This window comes from Balaenoptera borealis (genome assembly GCF_965194805.1).
Source record: "Balaenoptera borealis genome assembly, chromosome: 21".
NCBI lineage: Eukaryota > Metazoa > Chordata > Mammalia > Artiodactyla > Balaenopteridae > Balaenoptera > Balaenoptera borealis.
This window is the reverse complement of record NC_138880.1, coordinates 5,841,744-5,858,998: the sequence shown is the minus strand read 5'-3', so window position 1 is coordinate 5,858,998 and position 17,255 is coordinate 5,841,744. Positions and strand designations below refer to the sequence as shown.

Sequence of the window (17,255 nt, the reverse complement as noted above, 5' to 3'; positions counted from 1 at the left end):
GCTCATTTTTCATATATTTATAAACTCTTTGAGATCTTGGAAGTCAGAAGGTCCTGGGTTTGAATCCCAGCTCTGCCATTTACTAAACTCTAGATTTGGGGCAAGACTCTCATTTCCGTTTTCCTCATCTTAAAAATGGCAGTGAATGCACCTGTCTCACAGGAGTGACGTGAGGGGTGAAGGATGTGGCCCGTGAGAAAGCTTGGTTCACTGGATACGCTGTCTGTGCCTTTCATCTCTGCATCCCCCTGGGATGCTTCACTTTGCACACAAGGTGCCCCAAGATAAAAATGCATGTAATCAGGCAGTAGGGTACCCCTCCTCTTCCTCTGTCGCACAGGACCTTTGGCAGGAGGAGTGAAGAGGTGTATAAACGGAGCAAAGGAAAGTCAGGAGGACCCTGGAGGTTACGGAGCCCCTGCAGAGGCTGTGCCCTCCCCGCAGGCCTCTGGACTCCCGGCCTCTGGGTACCATCCCGCTCCCTCCCACTCCTGTCGCCTACCACTTCTGTCCAGTGGGGCCAGGAAAGAGGACGGGGAACTAGCCGCTTAGGGCAACTCTACACTCAAGGCACAACAGCAAGGCAAAGAGGCCACCGCTGTGTTCACCAGGCAGGACCAAGGGAGGAAACACTTAACGAGAAGAAGGTATTAAGACAGTGAAAGAAACTCCCCAAATTGTGGAAGACACAGAAGGGTGAAGACCTCAGCTTGAACGAAGAAAACCTTTACTAAAGTCAGCATTCTAGAGCCACACACACAAACATGTGGGTAGCAGAAGGGCGTTAGCAGCTGCCTCCCCCATGCCACCCCGCCATTCCTCTCTCTTTTCATAGGTTTACCAACATTTATCAGAATAACGAGCCAACAAGCAAATCCGCTTTGTACTCTGCTTGGGTGCGGTATCACAAGCGCTGGGTAGAGTGTACAGGTTTCTTCTATGACTTTATTCACGGGAACCCTGAGATACCGGGGAGAATGATCTGCCCCAGCACAGACTGGTTGTTACCGGAAGTCACTAGAATGCAAGCATTTCTGACTGTATGATACAGAAAATCAAGCTTTTCAGCAAAGCGTGGATTGCATGCCCGAAGCCTGCCTATATTATCGGTTAAAGGTCTAGTTTTTTCCCAAACATAGTTTCCCCCTCTCTTCCTCCCTACCTATCTCCCTTTCGTTTTCTGTATTTCTAAGAAAGGAGTTAGCCAAGTCAAGGAAAACAAGAGTCCTCACAGAACAGCCAGTAAACTGGTGCTTATAAACGGAAGGCTTCCCCAGGACAGGTCGGTAGATGGCCTGGACTGGTCCCCAGGTGGCTTCTTAAAGTCAGAAGAGTCTCCCCCAAGCCAGGAAAAAGTTCTGACTTCCCTCCTCATGTGAGTTTCCTTTACTCTGTTTCTCGGAGTCAGCAATCCATCTTCCAATCCCGCCACATTCTGAATCAGCATCCCAGAATGACCCAAACCACGACCGACCAGGAGTCCTCCCAGGAAGCACAAAGGGGACACTCCATAAACTTCCCCTTGAACTTGATTCAAACTCAGACTCTCAGTTCAACTTGTGGTTAGTCAGCCAAGGTGTGAGAAGAGGTAGGGGAACTAGTCTGGAACAGGGTCCTGGGAAAGTCCCCGCCGCCATCTGGGTCGTTCCCGTGCGGGGAAGAGGCCCTGACTCCCTCCAGAAAGGAGAAAGATCATACGTACAGTGATTTTGCTGGCTTGGTTCAGGGCTTCGACCCAGTCCTTCAGATCTTTCTGGTCATTGGCTTGAAGAAAATACCTCTGCGAGAGGGCGTTGATGACTGCAAAAGGCACGGGGACGAAGAGAGAAGAACCCAGGTCAGAACACACACAACACAGGGACTCCACAAAACTAAGGCGCTTCAACTAGCAGGGCAGAGGATCCCCGCCACGTAGACGAAGACGTTTCCCACGGTGCAAAGTCACCTGCGTGAATATCTGGGAAGCAGCGGGCTCTCATTTTTAAAAGGTGTGGATTATTCCATTGGCCACAAGACAACAACAATAGCCTTAACGTGCTGCTGTGCAGTGAGGCGGCTCATCCACCATCCACAAGACACACGCTTGGACAGCTTTTCAGAGGCGCCAAGAGACTGACAGTCATGGTGATACATATATAGTTTTGGCCCCAGTGCTCCCAGTTTCCACTGGCACAACTGACCCAGGTTAGGGGTCTTGTCTGTGGTTGAGAAATGTAACTAAGCTTGCCTGCCATCAAGTCTGTGACCTGGACCTCATTTTCAACCTGGTCTTTCCTCTGAGCACTCCATAAAGTCAACAATTTACTTCTGGGTTCATTTTTTTTTTTTTTTTTTTTTTTAAGATCCGCTGACCACAGAATCTGAGAGTCATGTTTGAGCTTGGTCATGATATTTAAAGGGAGTGGGAGAAAGAGCACAAAAGAAGTCTGAAGCAACCTGAAGTTGGGAAAGGGGACAGCTCAAAGGACCATTTTACTTTCCAGGCATAAATAAGCCGGAACTGGAGAAGGTGAGCATTGTGGGGTAGACAGAGAATCCCTTAGTTCATTCATTTATTCATTCAGCAAATATTTAGTGAGGACCCGCTGTGTGCCAGGAACCACACAAGTGCTTGGGATACAGCAAAGACAAAGCAGAGAAGCATCCCTGCCTTCATGGAGCTCCCACTCAGAACCAGATAGACAACAGAAGCTATCTGTTAGCATCTGCTCGTAGCACCCAGTACAGCACTGAGAAGGCAGTAGAAGGCAATTAAATACTGATGATTCAATGACCTGCCTCCACTGAGCGGCTCTGCTTCCTGTGTCACTCCCACCGGTCACTCATTTGGCAACAAGACTCTCAACAGAACGTTCCTTCTTTTCTATTATCCCCCAACTCCTTCGAGTCTCCACGTTTCCTGAGCACACCATTACTCTGCTCTGAGATGAAGGTTCCCGAAAACTTCAGGTAGATACCCAGCACCCTGCCCTGCGGAGCCAGGAAAACTGAGACATCACTGGCCCCTGTGCCTCTGTCTCATGCTGTTAACAATCTCTGCAGGGAGACCAAGGAAAGGAGTATCACTTGAGACCCACGGACATGGCTGGGACAGCAGTCACTCACACACACAGGGTAGAAGTCACATGAGGTCACAGGACTGTCTCCACTCGAAAGAGGAAGCTGCTGTAGGAGTGTGCAGAAAACCCATCCTGGGCTCAGTACTCACCAAAGCACAATGGAGTCTTGGGCTTCTGCTTTGGGGTGGCTATGCTCACCTAAATCAAATGAAAAATAAAAGAAACATGAATATGTTTCCAGCAGTGTTGTAAAGTTGTGGGGGGTTTTATTCTCAAATTTTTTAAATTGGGAAAACTTTATACAAAAAGAAGAGTATATAAAACATTTTAAAAACTAATAATTAAGTGGAAACCCTGTACTCATCATCCAGATCAAGAAATAAGGGGCTTCCCTGGTGGCGCAGTGGTTGAGAATCCGCCTGCCAATGCAGGGGACACGGGTTCGAGCCCTGGTCTGGGAAGATCCCACATGCCGCGGGGCAACTAGCCCCGTGAGCCACAACTGCTGAGCCTGTGCGTCTGGAGCCTGTGCTCCGCAACAAGAGAGGCCGCGATAGTGAGAGGCCCGCGCATCGCGATGAAGAGTGGCCCCCGCTCGCCACAACTAGAGAAAGCCCTCGCACAGAAATGAAGACCCAACACAGCCAAAGATAATAAAATAATTTAAAAAAAAAAAGAAATAAGCCACTATCGGTCCTATTTCTTAGAAGCCCTTTGTGTGCCCCTCCCTGATAGAATCCCGTCCTCACCCCTCGGAGATAATCACTATCTTGATATCTGTGTTGAATCTTCATCCTTGCAAAAACTCTTAAAATCCACTGAGTCCTGATAAAATTCTCTTTGGACCACAAACATGCTCTGGCCCCATTCACACGAGCAAGATTCCACTCCTCTCCCAACCACCAGCCTCCTCCCTAAACAGCTCTGCAAATTAAAGGTGGAACTGTCACAAATACATAGATTCCAATCAGAGCTCGCAGAAAGGTGAGACAGCCCGTCACTCACTGCACTGGGACAACTGATCAATTTCCCTTATCTCTACCCTGACTGTTTCACCATGAAAATAAGCACTTGCCACCTGCCCAGAGAGGGGCCGATGGAATCAGAGAGCATACCTACCTGTATTGAAGTAGAAGGGTTTTTCTATCTCCTGCTGTGTTATCTTGCTTTTTCAAGCCTGCCTCTTACATGTATACTCCTGAGTATGTGCATGTTGGGAGCCCACCTCATTCAGGTTCAAATACACTGAACAAATAAAGGAAAGCATATTCCATCATATGGAATTAGGTGACTGCCCTTGATGGAGGCTGAACCTCCCTGGAGCAGGCATCCACTACTGTACCTGGGAATTAAAATTAATACTGCCCGGAATACTCAAGACGGGAACCAAGGTGGCAGCCTATAAAAGATCAAAGGAAGGACAGGCGGTACAGCCTGGGCTTCGGTGCCAGAGCACCAGGCCCCCAATCCCAGGCGGCCCAGTCGTCAGACCCCCATTTCCTGTTCTATCAAATAGGGTTAGTAAATCACGTTCTCATAGGGCTATGGTGAGGATTAAATGTGACAGTGCAGGTGAAGCACTTAAGCCATCCTGTCATACAGGAGCTGCTCAACCAAGGAGGGGCTATATACACCCACTCCACATACCAATACAAGCCGTGCCGTGCTTGGCACGATGGGCAAAACGCTGAGGGCCTTGTGAGTTTCTCCGGGGGCTAAAAAAATGCAACATTAATAAATATTTAATTAAATGTCTGTATAACATTATATCAACCTCATTGACAAGTATTTAAATAAACGCCTACAAGATGTCACACATTAAGTCAACTTCATTCACGTTTCAATTAAACATTCACAAAAATCGCACTACATTCGAAAATAGTAGCTTCGATTTTCTTGGTTCATAAGAATCCTTGGATGTGCAAATGATAGCTGAGAAATTAGAGCTAATCATAAATTAAATGAGTTACAGCCAAATCATTCCAAAAGTAAAATGATTTAAATCCTTTCAAATATCTTACAGCCAGACAATTAAGAGTCAACGAGGGAGGGGCTTCCCTGGTGGCGCAGTGGTTGAGAGTCTGCCTGCCAATGCAGGGGACACGGGTTCGAGCCCTGGTCTGGGAAGATCCCACGTGCCGCGGAGCAACTGGGCCCGTGAGCCACAACTATTGAGCCTGTGCGTCTGGAGCCTGTGCTCCGCAACAAGAGAGGCCGCGATAGTGAGAGGCCCGCGCACCGCGATGAAGAGTGGCCCCCACTTGCCGCAACTAGAGAGAAAAGCCCTCGCACAGAAACGAAGACCCAACACAGCCATAAATAAATTAATTAATTAATTAAAAAAAAAAAAAAAAAAAAGGAAAAGCTAGGGCCTGAGCTGTCTATACAGGATACCTCGTTTTAAAAAAAAAAAAAAAAAGAGTCAACGAGGGATGTGGGTGCATTTTGATATGTTTACCATGATGTGAGGTGGAGGACAGAGGGCCTAAGAAAGTGTTTAAATAGTCCCGAAAAACATGAAGATTTATGCAAAGGTAAGCCCCCATATCCTGAGTACCGACACACACAATGCAAATTCCGTTACATCTTCAGCACTCCCAGGAACCGTGCGCTGGAGCTTCATGACGCTGAGTCCTGGCCCCCATATGCCATCTTGTTCTCCTGGGATTCAGACCCCAGAATTCAATCTGAACCACACTGCGTGCCTTTATCCTGTTTACCTCTGATGCTCTGATCTGTCAGTGACTCGTGCGCTTCCTCCTTCAGCATCCGTGTTCCTGCAGGTCCTTGAGCCCATAGCTCCTATGCGTCCTGCCCTTGGTTCCTGTATAACCTTGACCGTCGCAGAACTGCCTCGGCCATCCCGGTCCTCAGTACCCGCCTATCTCATGGCTGCCCTTCTACCTTTGCCTTTCAAATGGCAGTGAAAAGCTGGGTGCTTCGAGACTTTTCTCTGGCTTATTAGGAGACTTGCTCTTTCTCCCCGACACTGACACTTTATCATCAACAAGAGAGAGCACCACTGTGGACACTTTCGCCCTGGCTGGGTGACAAACAGGCCCACTCTGACCACAACTTATTACCAGCCTATCCGGGGAGAATGTGCTTATTACCGGAACCCAAGCTTTCAAAGAGATCGCCTGGTTTTTCATTTGTTTTTGTATGTTTATCCAGCGTTCAGTTGGGGGTACACCAATTACACGCATGCACGTCTATAATTTGCCTCATGGTGACCACAGAAGGATTATTTGGCAAAGCAGCTCTTGCTGAATGAACAGGACGTCAGTTCCAGGTCAGCCCCCATGGGCTGTTGAGCAAGGGTAAGACCCTCAACATCTCTGATCAGCTTCCCGATTGACAAAGCCAGAGTGGAATGACTAGTCCCCTTCTTAGAGTCCGGGAATGACAAAAGAAGAAAACGAAGTCATAGCTACTGGTTGCTGTGCCCTCCAAGAGAAGGGCCAGGGTTGCGGGGGGTCTCACTTACCATGAAGAGGTACAGCTCTGGCCTTCCCCCAGCAGAATCCCTGCCTCCTGGGAGGCATAACCCCACTCCTCCCACCCCTACCGTCTGTTGGTCACCAGGACAGGCCGTGCGGCCTCCTTCACAAGAAGTAAAGGAACAGAGGCTCTTGAAGAAGCAGCGTGGCTGAGGCTGACGCTGGCCGCAGTTAAGTAGCTGCACGACGGTGGTTGACCGATGGGTCCTCAGTGAGAAGGCAGCGAGAGGCGGTCGGGACGTGAGGGAGGGACGGGCACGGGTCACCCGCAGGGTGACGCAAGCGAGGCCGCCCCACAGCTCGACAGACTCTCAGGAACTTGCTCTTATCAGATCGCGCACAGACCACAGGAGCAGCAAAGTCGTGGGGCGCCGGGGCACTGCTAGCCCGCCCCACCCTGTCTGCCCTCGGCCGGAAGTGGAGCTGGGGCCCCTCTGGCAGAAGCAGCAGCAGCAGCAGGCCACGGTCTCGGAGCTCCGGTGCAGCTCGCGGCCTCCGTGTCCAGGGAGACCCTGCCCCACGAGGTGGCACCAAGAGCAGGGGAAGCAGCGGCCACCTACCCAGAGCAGTCAGAGGGGCTCTAAGCTGGGGTCTCTGGACCAGCTTCAGGGAGTCAAGGGGCCCTGAAGTCACAGGCAAAATCAGGGTGCATGCACACATGCATGATTTACCTGGGAAATGAGACCACGCTTTTCATCGGACTTTAGAAAGGATCCCTGACACCCCGCCCCCGCAAAAGCCAGGACCACTGTTCCAGGAGGGTCTTCATTACAGTTAAGGAAGGGCCAGGCCCTGACAAAACGGAACGCGAGCTGGAGGTGGGACGGTGGGCCTGGCTGTGTGGAAGAGAAGGGCCCCCAGGCAAAGCGGGGAGGTGGGTAGCACCAAAGGCCAGCATCCATTTTTTTCTGGTTTGCCCAAGAATTGGTCCTGCCTCTGTCAACAGCCTGGACGACATCAAGTCAAGAACCTTTATCTCTGCTGGCCTCTCTGAAGGACCCCATCTTCCGAACACCAGCCCGCAAGAAGGAGCACCCCTGAACGGAGAGGCCACACAGATGCTCCGGCCAGGCTGCCACTGCCGGTTAAACGCTTTCCTCGGGGAGGGAACACCTAGGGGTTAACAAGAAGTAACCCGGAATGCTGAATTTGATACCAGCGCCCGGCTACATGTTTTTCTGGGTAAACCCCTGCTTTCTGACATTGGGTCAGGCAGCAGTTAAAGGCTCTCCTCTCTGTGAAACCTGACCCAGTGGCAGCTGTGGGTTTTGCAAAACCCATCCAGTCCTGTCTCTCCCATCCATGAAGGGTAAAAGGCAGGACCACCCCTGCTAAATGACGGCAGCCTCCCAAGCTGAGAATTCTAGAAACCCTCATCTGAGCTACGTTTATACATCACGATTCTGCAGGAGATTGTATTCACTCTTCTCCCATCAGGAAAAACAACGACGACAAAATCCTCTCAAACAGGAGAGGGATTGGAGTTTCATTAATATTTAGGTTCTCTGCTCCCCGCTCTCTGAATCCTCTTTTTCTGAACCTCCTAACGAAATGACCTAATGAGCTCTCAGCAAGACAGGACAGAAGAGGGGAGGGCCCAGGCCTCTGACCGCTGGGCCGGGAGGCGGCCACATTCTAACCACAAGGCATGCAAATTGCCTGCTTCCACAGGCCCTTCCCCCTCCCCAGGTCCTTCCCTGCTCCCTCTAAGGCGCTCAGACACTGCCTGCAGCTTCTGCCTTGGCACCCGGCTGTGTCTGCCGGACTCTGGCCCGCAGCCCCTGCAGCTGCTCCCACCTCCGGCCCAGCTGAGATGGAGGGCTGCCCAAGGACTCCCGAAGCCTGTTCCAAAAAGGAGCCAGGGGCCACTCAGATCAGGGCCTCATCCCCCTGAGGATGGGAGAACGTGGACAAGGAAGCCGAGGTCCCCAAGAGACTTGACGTGAGGGGTGTGTGGGGAGAGCGGGCCTTCCGGAAACTCGGTCCTGGCTGGGCGCCACCTGGCTCTCCTCACTGGACAGAGCTCCTCTTTCTAACGAGGCTCTAAATCTCCCAGCCTTTTTTTTTTTTTTTATCACTGCTGCACCACAGTTCAGCGCTGGTGCCTGCTCCAGGGAGGGGCCGCTAAACAAAGCTGAATTCAGCAGCTACGTCTGGGCATCAGCAGCCAGCCCCAGGCCCCACCCAGGTCTCAGCACGGAAGAGGGGCTGCTCTCGCCCTGTCTGTGCAAACAGGACCAGGGAGGGGATGGACTGTCGGCCTGCCCGCCGGACCCTCCAGCCCTTATCTGGCCGCTGAGTGGCTTCCTGGCTCATCCGGGAACCTCCTCGGGGCGCTCGCAGCCTCCCCGCCACAGCGATCCCGTCCAGGTGATGCATATAATCCCAGTGCAGCCCTCGCTCCTTGTGAGCCATGCCAGTGCAACCACGCCATTTGGGAGGATCCTTTCCAGTCACCAGGGTTTTCGTTGTTGTGTCTGTGTTCCTTTTTGTCCCGATTACAAAAACAAAGTCACGTCCCACTCTTCGCCCCACCCCCCATCCCTCCTTTGCGGGAGCTGGCAGCATCACTGACTGCTGGGTGCCAGGAGTGAGAGGCCGCAGGCCACCCTCCAAGAACCTGCTGACCACAGGCCACCCCGCCCCGGTCAGCCGCAAGCTTCCACGGGCCACCGTGAGGAAGGGGAGCACTTTACGGCCAAGCAATATCCTCAGATGCCAATGCCCGAGGTGTGACGCTTCCTCCGGTTTACATCCTCAACCTACTCACGGACCATGAATCCCCAGAGCTCCAGGCCAACATTACCTTCGAGATGTAGGTCAGCTGCAAAGATCCGACGGCTCCTGCCCCAATTGCCAGGTTCTGAAAGACACATGTTTTGCGTTTTAAGAAGGATGCCATCTGAGGCAGTGAAGCACGACTAAGAGACAGAAGACCAAGATTCTGGTTCCGTTGATGCCACTTTCTGGCTTTGCAACCTTGAGCAAGTCACCCTACCTATTTCTTTTTTGATTTTTGATTTTATATTGGAGTACAGTTGATTAACAGTGTTGTGTTAGTTTCAGGTGTACAGCAAGGTGATTCAGTTACACGTATACATGTATCTCTTCTTTTTCAAATTCTTTTCCCAATTAGGTTGTTACAGAGTATCGAGCAGAGTTCCCTGTGCTACACAGTAGGTCCTTGTTGGTTATCCTTTTTAAATATAGCAGTGTGTACCTGTCAGTCCCAGACTCCCTAACTATCCCTTTCCCCTACCCTTCCCCCCTGGTAACCATAAGTTCGTTCTCTAGTCCCTTACCTATTCTTCAGCTCACTTTCCTCGTCTGTAAAATAGTGATAATTCTTGCCGTGGGTATGTGGACTTAACACTTCCCTTGGCCTCATTTATTATAGAGAGGTATTCTAGTACAGTGGTTAAAACTGGGGGCTCCACCATTTGACTGTGAATAAGTTCCTTCACCGCTAAGCCTCAGTTTTCCCTTCTGTAAAAAGAGGGATAATAATGGTACCTACCTCACCAGACAGTTCTAAGGATGAGTTAATAGATTTACACCACCTGGAAGTGTCCCTGGTATGTAGATGACTCTGAACAAGTGTTAGCTATTTTATATATATATATATATATATATATATATATATATATATATATATATATATATATATATATATATAAATTCTTCAAATTCAAATTCTTTTCTTAACAAATAGGGTACAGGTTCACACAATATAGAAAAAAAAGAAAAGAGAAAACATATTTCAAAGGACACTTACGAGTACCAAATGGAATGATGTCTGTACACTATAAAACACTAAGCCAGTGCACTATTAAAACATCAAGAAACTCACAGGCACCTTGTCTGGCAGTATTCTACCCTGGCGCAATCTCTTTGGCTTTCTAACTTCTCCACTGTCAGAAATGAAGTGATGAAGACACACGGGCGGTAGCGTACCAAAAAAATGGCCAAGGGCTTCCCTGGTGGCGCAGTGGTTGAGGATCTGCCTGCCAATGCAGGGGACACGGGTTCCAGCCCTGGTCTGGGAAGATCCCACATGCCACGGAGCAACTGGGCCCGTGAGCCACAATTACTGAGCCTGCGCGTCTGGAGCCTGTGCTCCGCAACAAGAGAGGCCGCGATGGTGAGAGGCCCGCGCACCGCGATGAAGAGTGGTCCCCACTTGCCGCAACTAGAGAAAGCCCTCGCACAGAAACGAAGACTCAACACAGTCATAAATAAGTAAATAAATAAATAAAAGAACGTGAAAAAAAAAAAAAAAGGCCAAGATGAGAAAGCACAGCTGTGGAGTTTCTCATTTATAACTTGGCAAATCCAATCCCACAGGGACCTGAGAACGTGTCCATAGCTCCTGGTGGCCTCTTAAACTGCTGCCAGAGGCCTCAAAGAATAACCTGGAAGCCCTCATTTTGAAGACCTGGGGTCTTCTCAAAGCAATAAACAGAGGCAAACCTAGGACAATGGGGATTTAGTAAACTTCCTAAAGGGTCAGTGGTGAAATGACCTGTCATTCCAGGAGACTGCCCTTAAGAAATACCTTAGGTGGCAGGGGAGTGTCCTTCTAGGCCCAATTACCTAAATTAACATGCGTCACTTGAAGCAAAGGCAATGTGTGAAGTTTCCTATTCACAAGAAAATGGATGGGGATAAAACCACAATGAAAGGATTCTCAGAGCTCAAGAAATTTAGAGAGAAATCTAGGAAGGACAGCTCCTCCCTTTTGCAAATGAGGCCATAAGTCTAAAAGCTGCTTTTGAGTGGCTGATTTAGCATTTTGAATATGGACGATTAGATTTACACATTTGTTTTAACTACATAGTGATTGCATTTGTTTTTTCTTTTTTTTTTTAGAAAAAACTCTATTGGGTAATGACAGATAGGCCTTGTATCCCTAACTTAGAGTCCATAAAGGAGCCACAGCACCCCAAAAGGCCAGTGAGCAGCTGACACTGCCCCGGAGGAGGCCGTGAACCACCCTAGGCCTCTGCTGGACACTGGGCACCTGGCCCTCCCCCAGCCCCCATTCTGCATTTGAGGAAAGTGACTCATGAGTGAGGGGATTTGCTCAAGGTCACACAACTGGCTGGGGTCTCCTGACTTCCACGCTGATGCCCTAGACGAAGCACACTGTCATTTCCAACCCTTGAGCGGCTGGAATTCCAGCTGAGACATTATCGCCCTAGGACCTCAGGCAAGTTTCTCTACCTATAAAATGGGGCTCATCCGCCCCGCCCCGTTTCCTAGGCTTGTTGTGAGAGTTACATAAGAATAAACAGCGCAAGCCCAGCAAAGGGCAGCTCCCATCCCCGACTCAGAGCGCTAATTACAAGACGCAGATGCCAAGTCTCAGGGCCACTCTTGCTCAACTTGCTCTCCTCACCCCAGACCGCAGCCTGAAGGCCTCCAGAGCCTTAGCCTGAATTACAAGCGATGAAGTGGGATTTGGGGAGCCACTCAGACACTAACCTGTGCATCCTGCCAGATATGAGCTGATCCCATTCCAACGACTTCATCCCCCCCTACCCTCCAGAGGGAGGGCAGCTCCACCCTCAGCCCCTGCCCCCCTGAGCTCGCCCGCTTCAGAGACAAGGCCACATCAGTCTCCCGGCCCAGCCACCCTGGGACGGGGGTGTCCCCACGCCCCTCACCACGGCCCACGCTCGGCCTGCCTGCTCCTAGGCTCACAGGCACCTCCCTCCACCATGAGGAGCCAGGAAAATCTGACGCACGTCTGAAAATGCAGCTTCCCTCCACCTTCCTCCCCACCCAGGGGGAAGTGAGTGACAGGAGAAAATAGCACCAAGATCACAGAGGCTCGATCCAGACGGATGGCTCAGCGTCCACTCCGATTGCTGGACCTCGGAGATGAATGACAACAGCTCGCTGCCAGGATGGCAGCCCGGGGCAGGCACTTCCCGGGCCAGGAAGAATGTACCAGCTGCCTGAGCAGAGGGCTTTGCAGCCAGATGTCAGGGCAAGGACACCAGGAGCCAGCACCTGGGGAGGGCCAGGCGTCAGAGCCCACGCAAGCACCATCTCCCCCGGGGAAAGGATGGGAGGCCCTGCCTTCACAAAGCCTTGCTGTCCACCGCCGCAGCCTGCCCGGCCCTCCCGCCCCCGCCTGAATTCGTGCACGCCATCTGCCAGCTCTGGTGCACATCAGCCTGTCCCGGGCAGCCTGTTTTAAAAGGCCCAGGCTCAAGCCTCACCCGAAAGAACACTGAATCAGAATCAAGTGGAATACGGTCAGAAAGTGCACATTCATTTTTCAAGCATCCCCTAAATAGGCCCACGTTTGAGAACACTGGTCTACATGAAAAAATCTAGCCCTGGACTTTTTGTTGTTGTTTCTGGCCACATGGTGCGGCTTGCGGGATCTTAGTTCCCCGACCAGGGATCGAAACCGTGTCCCCCGCCCCTGCAGTAGAAGTGCGGAGTCCTAACCACTGGACCGCCAGGGAAGTCCCCAGCCCTGAGTTTTGTATTGGAGTGTATTTTACTGTGAGTTTAAGTCTCTTCTTGCTAGATTTTAAGCACTTTGAGGACATGAGTAGCACCTTATTCCTCTACCCAGGAGACAACTCGATTTTTAAATGAAAACACAATTTGCATGGTGGTTAAGTTCGCAAACCTGCTACCCTCATAGGATACTGGACAACCAGGACAGCTTCTCTCTACCACTGGCAAACACTGTGCCTTCGAGAAGACCTGTTCAAGCTCGAACTTGGGTGTCACTTGAGTCTGCAGTTCCCCTGTCCTGGGGCAGGAACTGGGTGCAGGGGGGAGCGAAAGGAAAGAGTCCCCAGTAGAAGGGAGTCAAGGACCTGGGGGAGGGAGTTGAGGAAGGGGTTAGGGAGGGGCCAGCAGGCGGGGAGCGGAGACAGAGGCTGGCGGGGAGGCTGCCTGTGTGGATCACCTGGGGACATTTTCATACAAAGAATGCCCCTGCTTCATCCCAGGGTTTTAACATAAAGGGTAGGGCCCAGGCACCTGTATGTTTTTAAAGCTCGAAGGTGATTCCACCGTACGGCCAGGTCTCAGGCCCCCAGCTGCAGACTCTGGCTGGGCCTGCCGACTCTGCACTGGAGATCCAGCAGCGGGTGAGAGAGGCCAGTCACCCTGTCGTTGCACCATCACCAAGAGGGAAGAGGAAGACGCCAGGGCAGTGGGCAGAGAGGGCGAAGGAGATCCCAGCACCACGCTGGGTGTCTGTGCGTCAGGAGCAGCCTGTCCATTTCTGGGGCTTCTAAATTTTCTGGAACAACGTAGGGCACAGGGCACGTTCCTATTTAATGGCGGATGGTTTTAGGAAGACGTGGCCAACCCTTGCTTTCTGCTCAAGGGTTCTCCTGCCACCAAGGGCCTCAAGGGACCTCCCACTCCCTTGAGTGGGAAGCAGGGGGCTGCTTCTTTCCCATCACCAAGGAAGGAGCTGAGGTGCCCACAGAGATGTGACACACCTCCCAGGGGAAGCCTTTTTTCTAGAAGCAACATTGTTTCTTGAAAGAGAAAAATGTCCCCATCTTCTAGTGAGAGTAACAAGAACACAGAAATGACCAGAAGACCTATCTACAGATTCCTAAATTCATGGAATGTCAGAGCCAGAAGGTTCTGCGGCCGCCCCATCATTCACCACGAGTCCTCTAAGCCTCACCTTGGGGAAATGACTTCCTCAAGGAGCCAAGTGAAGACAGACAGAGGTCCGAACTCCCAGAGTCAATCGGGTGCTTTGGCAGAGCACAGCCCGAGAAAGGAAGGCGGAAACTGACAAATGTTTAGAGTCTGTTTTGCACCAAGCCTGCTGCACACTGTCAGTTCATCCTAACAACCCATTTCACAGGTGAGGAAACTCGGGATGGAGCAGGAGAAGCAAGTGCTCCGGGTCACATGGGTACTGGGTAGTCAGGCGAGGATTTGAACCCAGCCCTCCTTGATTCTCAAATACCATGCACTTGCCTTTAATACCAGGCCACCTCCTGTGAGACAGTCCTTCACATCTACCAGGACCTGCTCATTATCTAAGAGTTGATTATCACCGAAAGGTAAATACAAGAGCCGGACCAGCAGGGTTACACCAAGACGCCCTAAACAGTTGCCCAAACTGGGCAGGGCAAGAACTAGTCAAACTGGCTCTTGGGTGCCAACTCCAAAAGACCAGGATTCAGAGAGCGAACAGGGAGAAGGAGAGATGCTGGGCCTTCTGACCTTCTCCTGTGTGTCTCCTGGGTGCCCGGCAGACAGTCAGGACCTTAAACTCAATAAGCCCACTCCTCACCCCTTTCCTCAACTCAGCCTCCAACACATTTGCCTCAAACTCAATCATCACGTCCCCTCCACCCTCTAAATGATTCCCTCCCCAACCTCCCCACGTCCATCAGCCGCTCCACATTCTCCCACAGTCAACCGGGTTACCACGCCTTCGACCGCTGAACTTCGCCCTTCGGTCAGTCACCAAGCCTGCCACCATCTTCCTTCAATCGGCCTTTAGATCTATCTGTCTCTCCCTCTCTGTTCCCACTGCACCACCACCGTGCTGACACCCCAGGAAAATCCAGGACAAAGTCCTCGCTGTCCTCCCCAATTCCAGGCCCTCCCACTTCCCCGTCCATCCTGATGTCACTGCCAGAACAAACGTTAACAAATAGCACCTCTGTAGCGCTTTAGAGTTTATCAAAGCACTCTCCCATTCATTACTTTATTTAGTCTTCACAGCAACAGTGTCAGAGTTAGAGACAACAGAGGCTCAAAAAAAGGGGTGTTTCCGAATTAACGTGTTCATCAAGTTGTCCTGTGCTTGGCTGATATAACTAACAAGATGGATTCTGAAGCAAAATCTGATATGCAGCCCTTCTCGCAAACACACCATTGCCTGCTTTGCCTTAGAGACATTTTTTAAAATAATAAAATGGCATTCTTTTGTATATAAATAGATATATAACTATATAAAAATAGATGTATATAATAGATACACTAAACAAATGCTGAAGGTTACAATCTAAAGCAAAACTTAACGACAATATAACCGAAGACAAATTTTAAGAAAACTTAAAACAGTCATCACCATGGTTCTGCATTAGTAAAACCTCTGCTAAATTTCATAGCTTCCACCTCTTTAGCTGCTTGGACTTTATTTATTTTTTTTTTTTTAAAGGTAATTTTAAATTTATTTATTTATTAATTTATTTTTGGCTGTGTTGGGTCTTCGTTTCTGTGCGTGGGCTTTCTCTAGTTGTGGCAAGTGGGGGCCACTCTTCATCGCGGTGCGCGGGCCTCTCACTATCGCGGCCTCTCTTGTTGCGGAGCATAGGCTCCAGGCGCTCAGGCTCAGTAGTTGTGGCTCACGGGCCCAGTTGCTCCGTGGCATGTGGGATCTTCCCAGACCAGGGCTCGAACCCGTGTCCCCTGTATTGGCAGGCGGATTCTCAACCACTGCACCACCAGGGAAGCCCTGCTTGGACTTTAATATCCAGTAGTGCTAGCTATTAACATGATTGTCACAAAGTGCTTCTTAATTTTTACTTCTTTTTAATTTAAACAAAGTACATCTTGTTATAAAAATGAGAATCGCCCTAAAGAGTAAGATTACTATAGAAAGTGCATAAAACAAAACTACACTTACAGTATTTTATATTAACTCTCAGAAAGTCCATACAACATTTTAATTCTAAAACCATTAATTTAATAATAATTTACCTTAAGCAGAATTTGCATTTTGCTGAAAAAAAAAAAAAAAAAAGATCTGTTGCTCGAAATCTTCTATTTGGAGGTTTTTTCCCCAAAGGAATTCTGCATTCTACTCTAACCCAGTATGGACAAAAACAGGCCAGAAATTCCACTTAACCCTTGAAATCATGTGTCTCCATGGATAGTTAATATACCAATTACATAAAATCCATGAATTAACAACACTTTGCCCCTAAAACTGATAAAGATCTGAAAGCTATCATGATGGTTATATGTGTTGAGAATATCTCTGGACAGACACACAAGAACCTGGAAACCCTGGCTGCTTCTAGTTAGGGGACCTGTGACTGGGGGCCAGGAGTGGAAGGGAGAAACGTGTCACTAAATCAGCTTTCCCACATTTAGAATTTTATACCATGTGTATGTATTGGCCATTTCTTAAAGAAAGTTATCTTCCTGCTTCTTGGCATTTTGACTTTCTTGGCAGGTTTAGCATATGATGCAAAAATCTTTTAAACATTGTTGGATTTCAGCCGAATTTTGCTCAAGGAGGTTTCTGATACAGAAAATGCAATTTTTAAAAAAATAGCAATTTTCACCCAGCCTTTAAGGCAAAACTATTGTCCATTCCATGTTACATGTTAGTATCATTTTCTACCACTCTTCTGTATTCTTTCTACTAAAATGCAGCCAAATATCCATCTTTTTGTAATACAGCTGAAGCTCTTTGCCCCTTTCAGTGGAAAGAACGGCTTTCAGCTTTAAAAAAAAAAAAAAAAGCAAAAAGCAAAGGGCTTTTATCGGGGCCCCAGAGTTACAAGGAGAAATGCTATCTTTTTGGATATTATGATGATTCATAATTCACATCATGGCCTTTGTAAAGTAAGAGCATCTGAGTATTTATTGGCAAAAGAGAGAAAATACAATCTACAGAGTAAATCTGACAAGGACAACTATCTAGTGCAATACTGTTTTCATGCTTCTGTTTATCCTT

At 49.5% G+C, this 17,255-nt stretch overlaps 1 protein-coding gene across 4 annotated transcripts in view; it reads right to left on the bottom strand.

Annotated features, from left to right (window-relative positions):
* The window catches only part of PLEKHA2 (pleckstrin homology domain containing A2), a 56,759-nt gene that overhangs the window by 21,724 nt on the left and 17,780 nt on the right, over window positions 1-17,255 (bottom strand). For all 4 annotated transcript variants that reach the window (XM_082374761.1, XM_082374762.1, XM_082374764.1 and 1 more), the window contains exons 3-5: window positions 9,366-9,422; window positions 3,209-3,257; window positions 1,703-1,800 (exon numbers count right to left, since the gene is read on the bottom strand). In XM_082374761.1, the coding sequence (XP_082230887.1) occupies window positions 1,703-1,800; window positions 3,209-3,257; window positions 9,366-9,422 (204 nt within the window). The remainder of the gene's footprint in view (window positions 1-1,702; window positions 1,801-3,208; window positions 3,258-9,365; window positions 9,423-17,255) is intronic.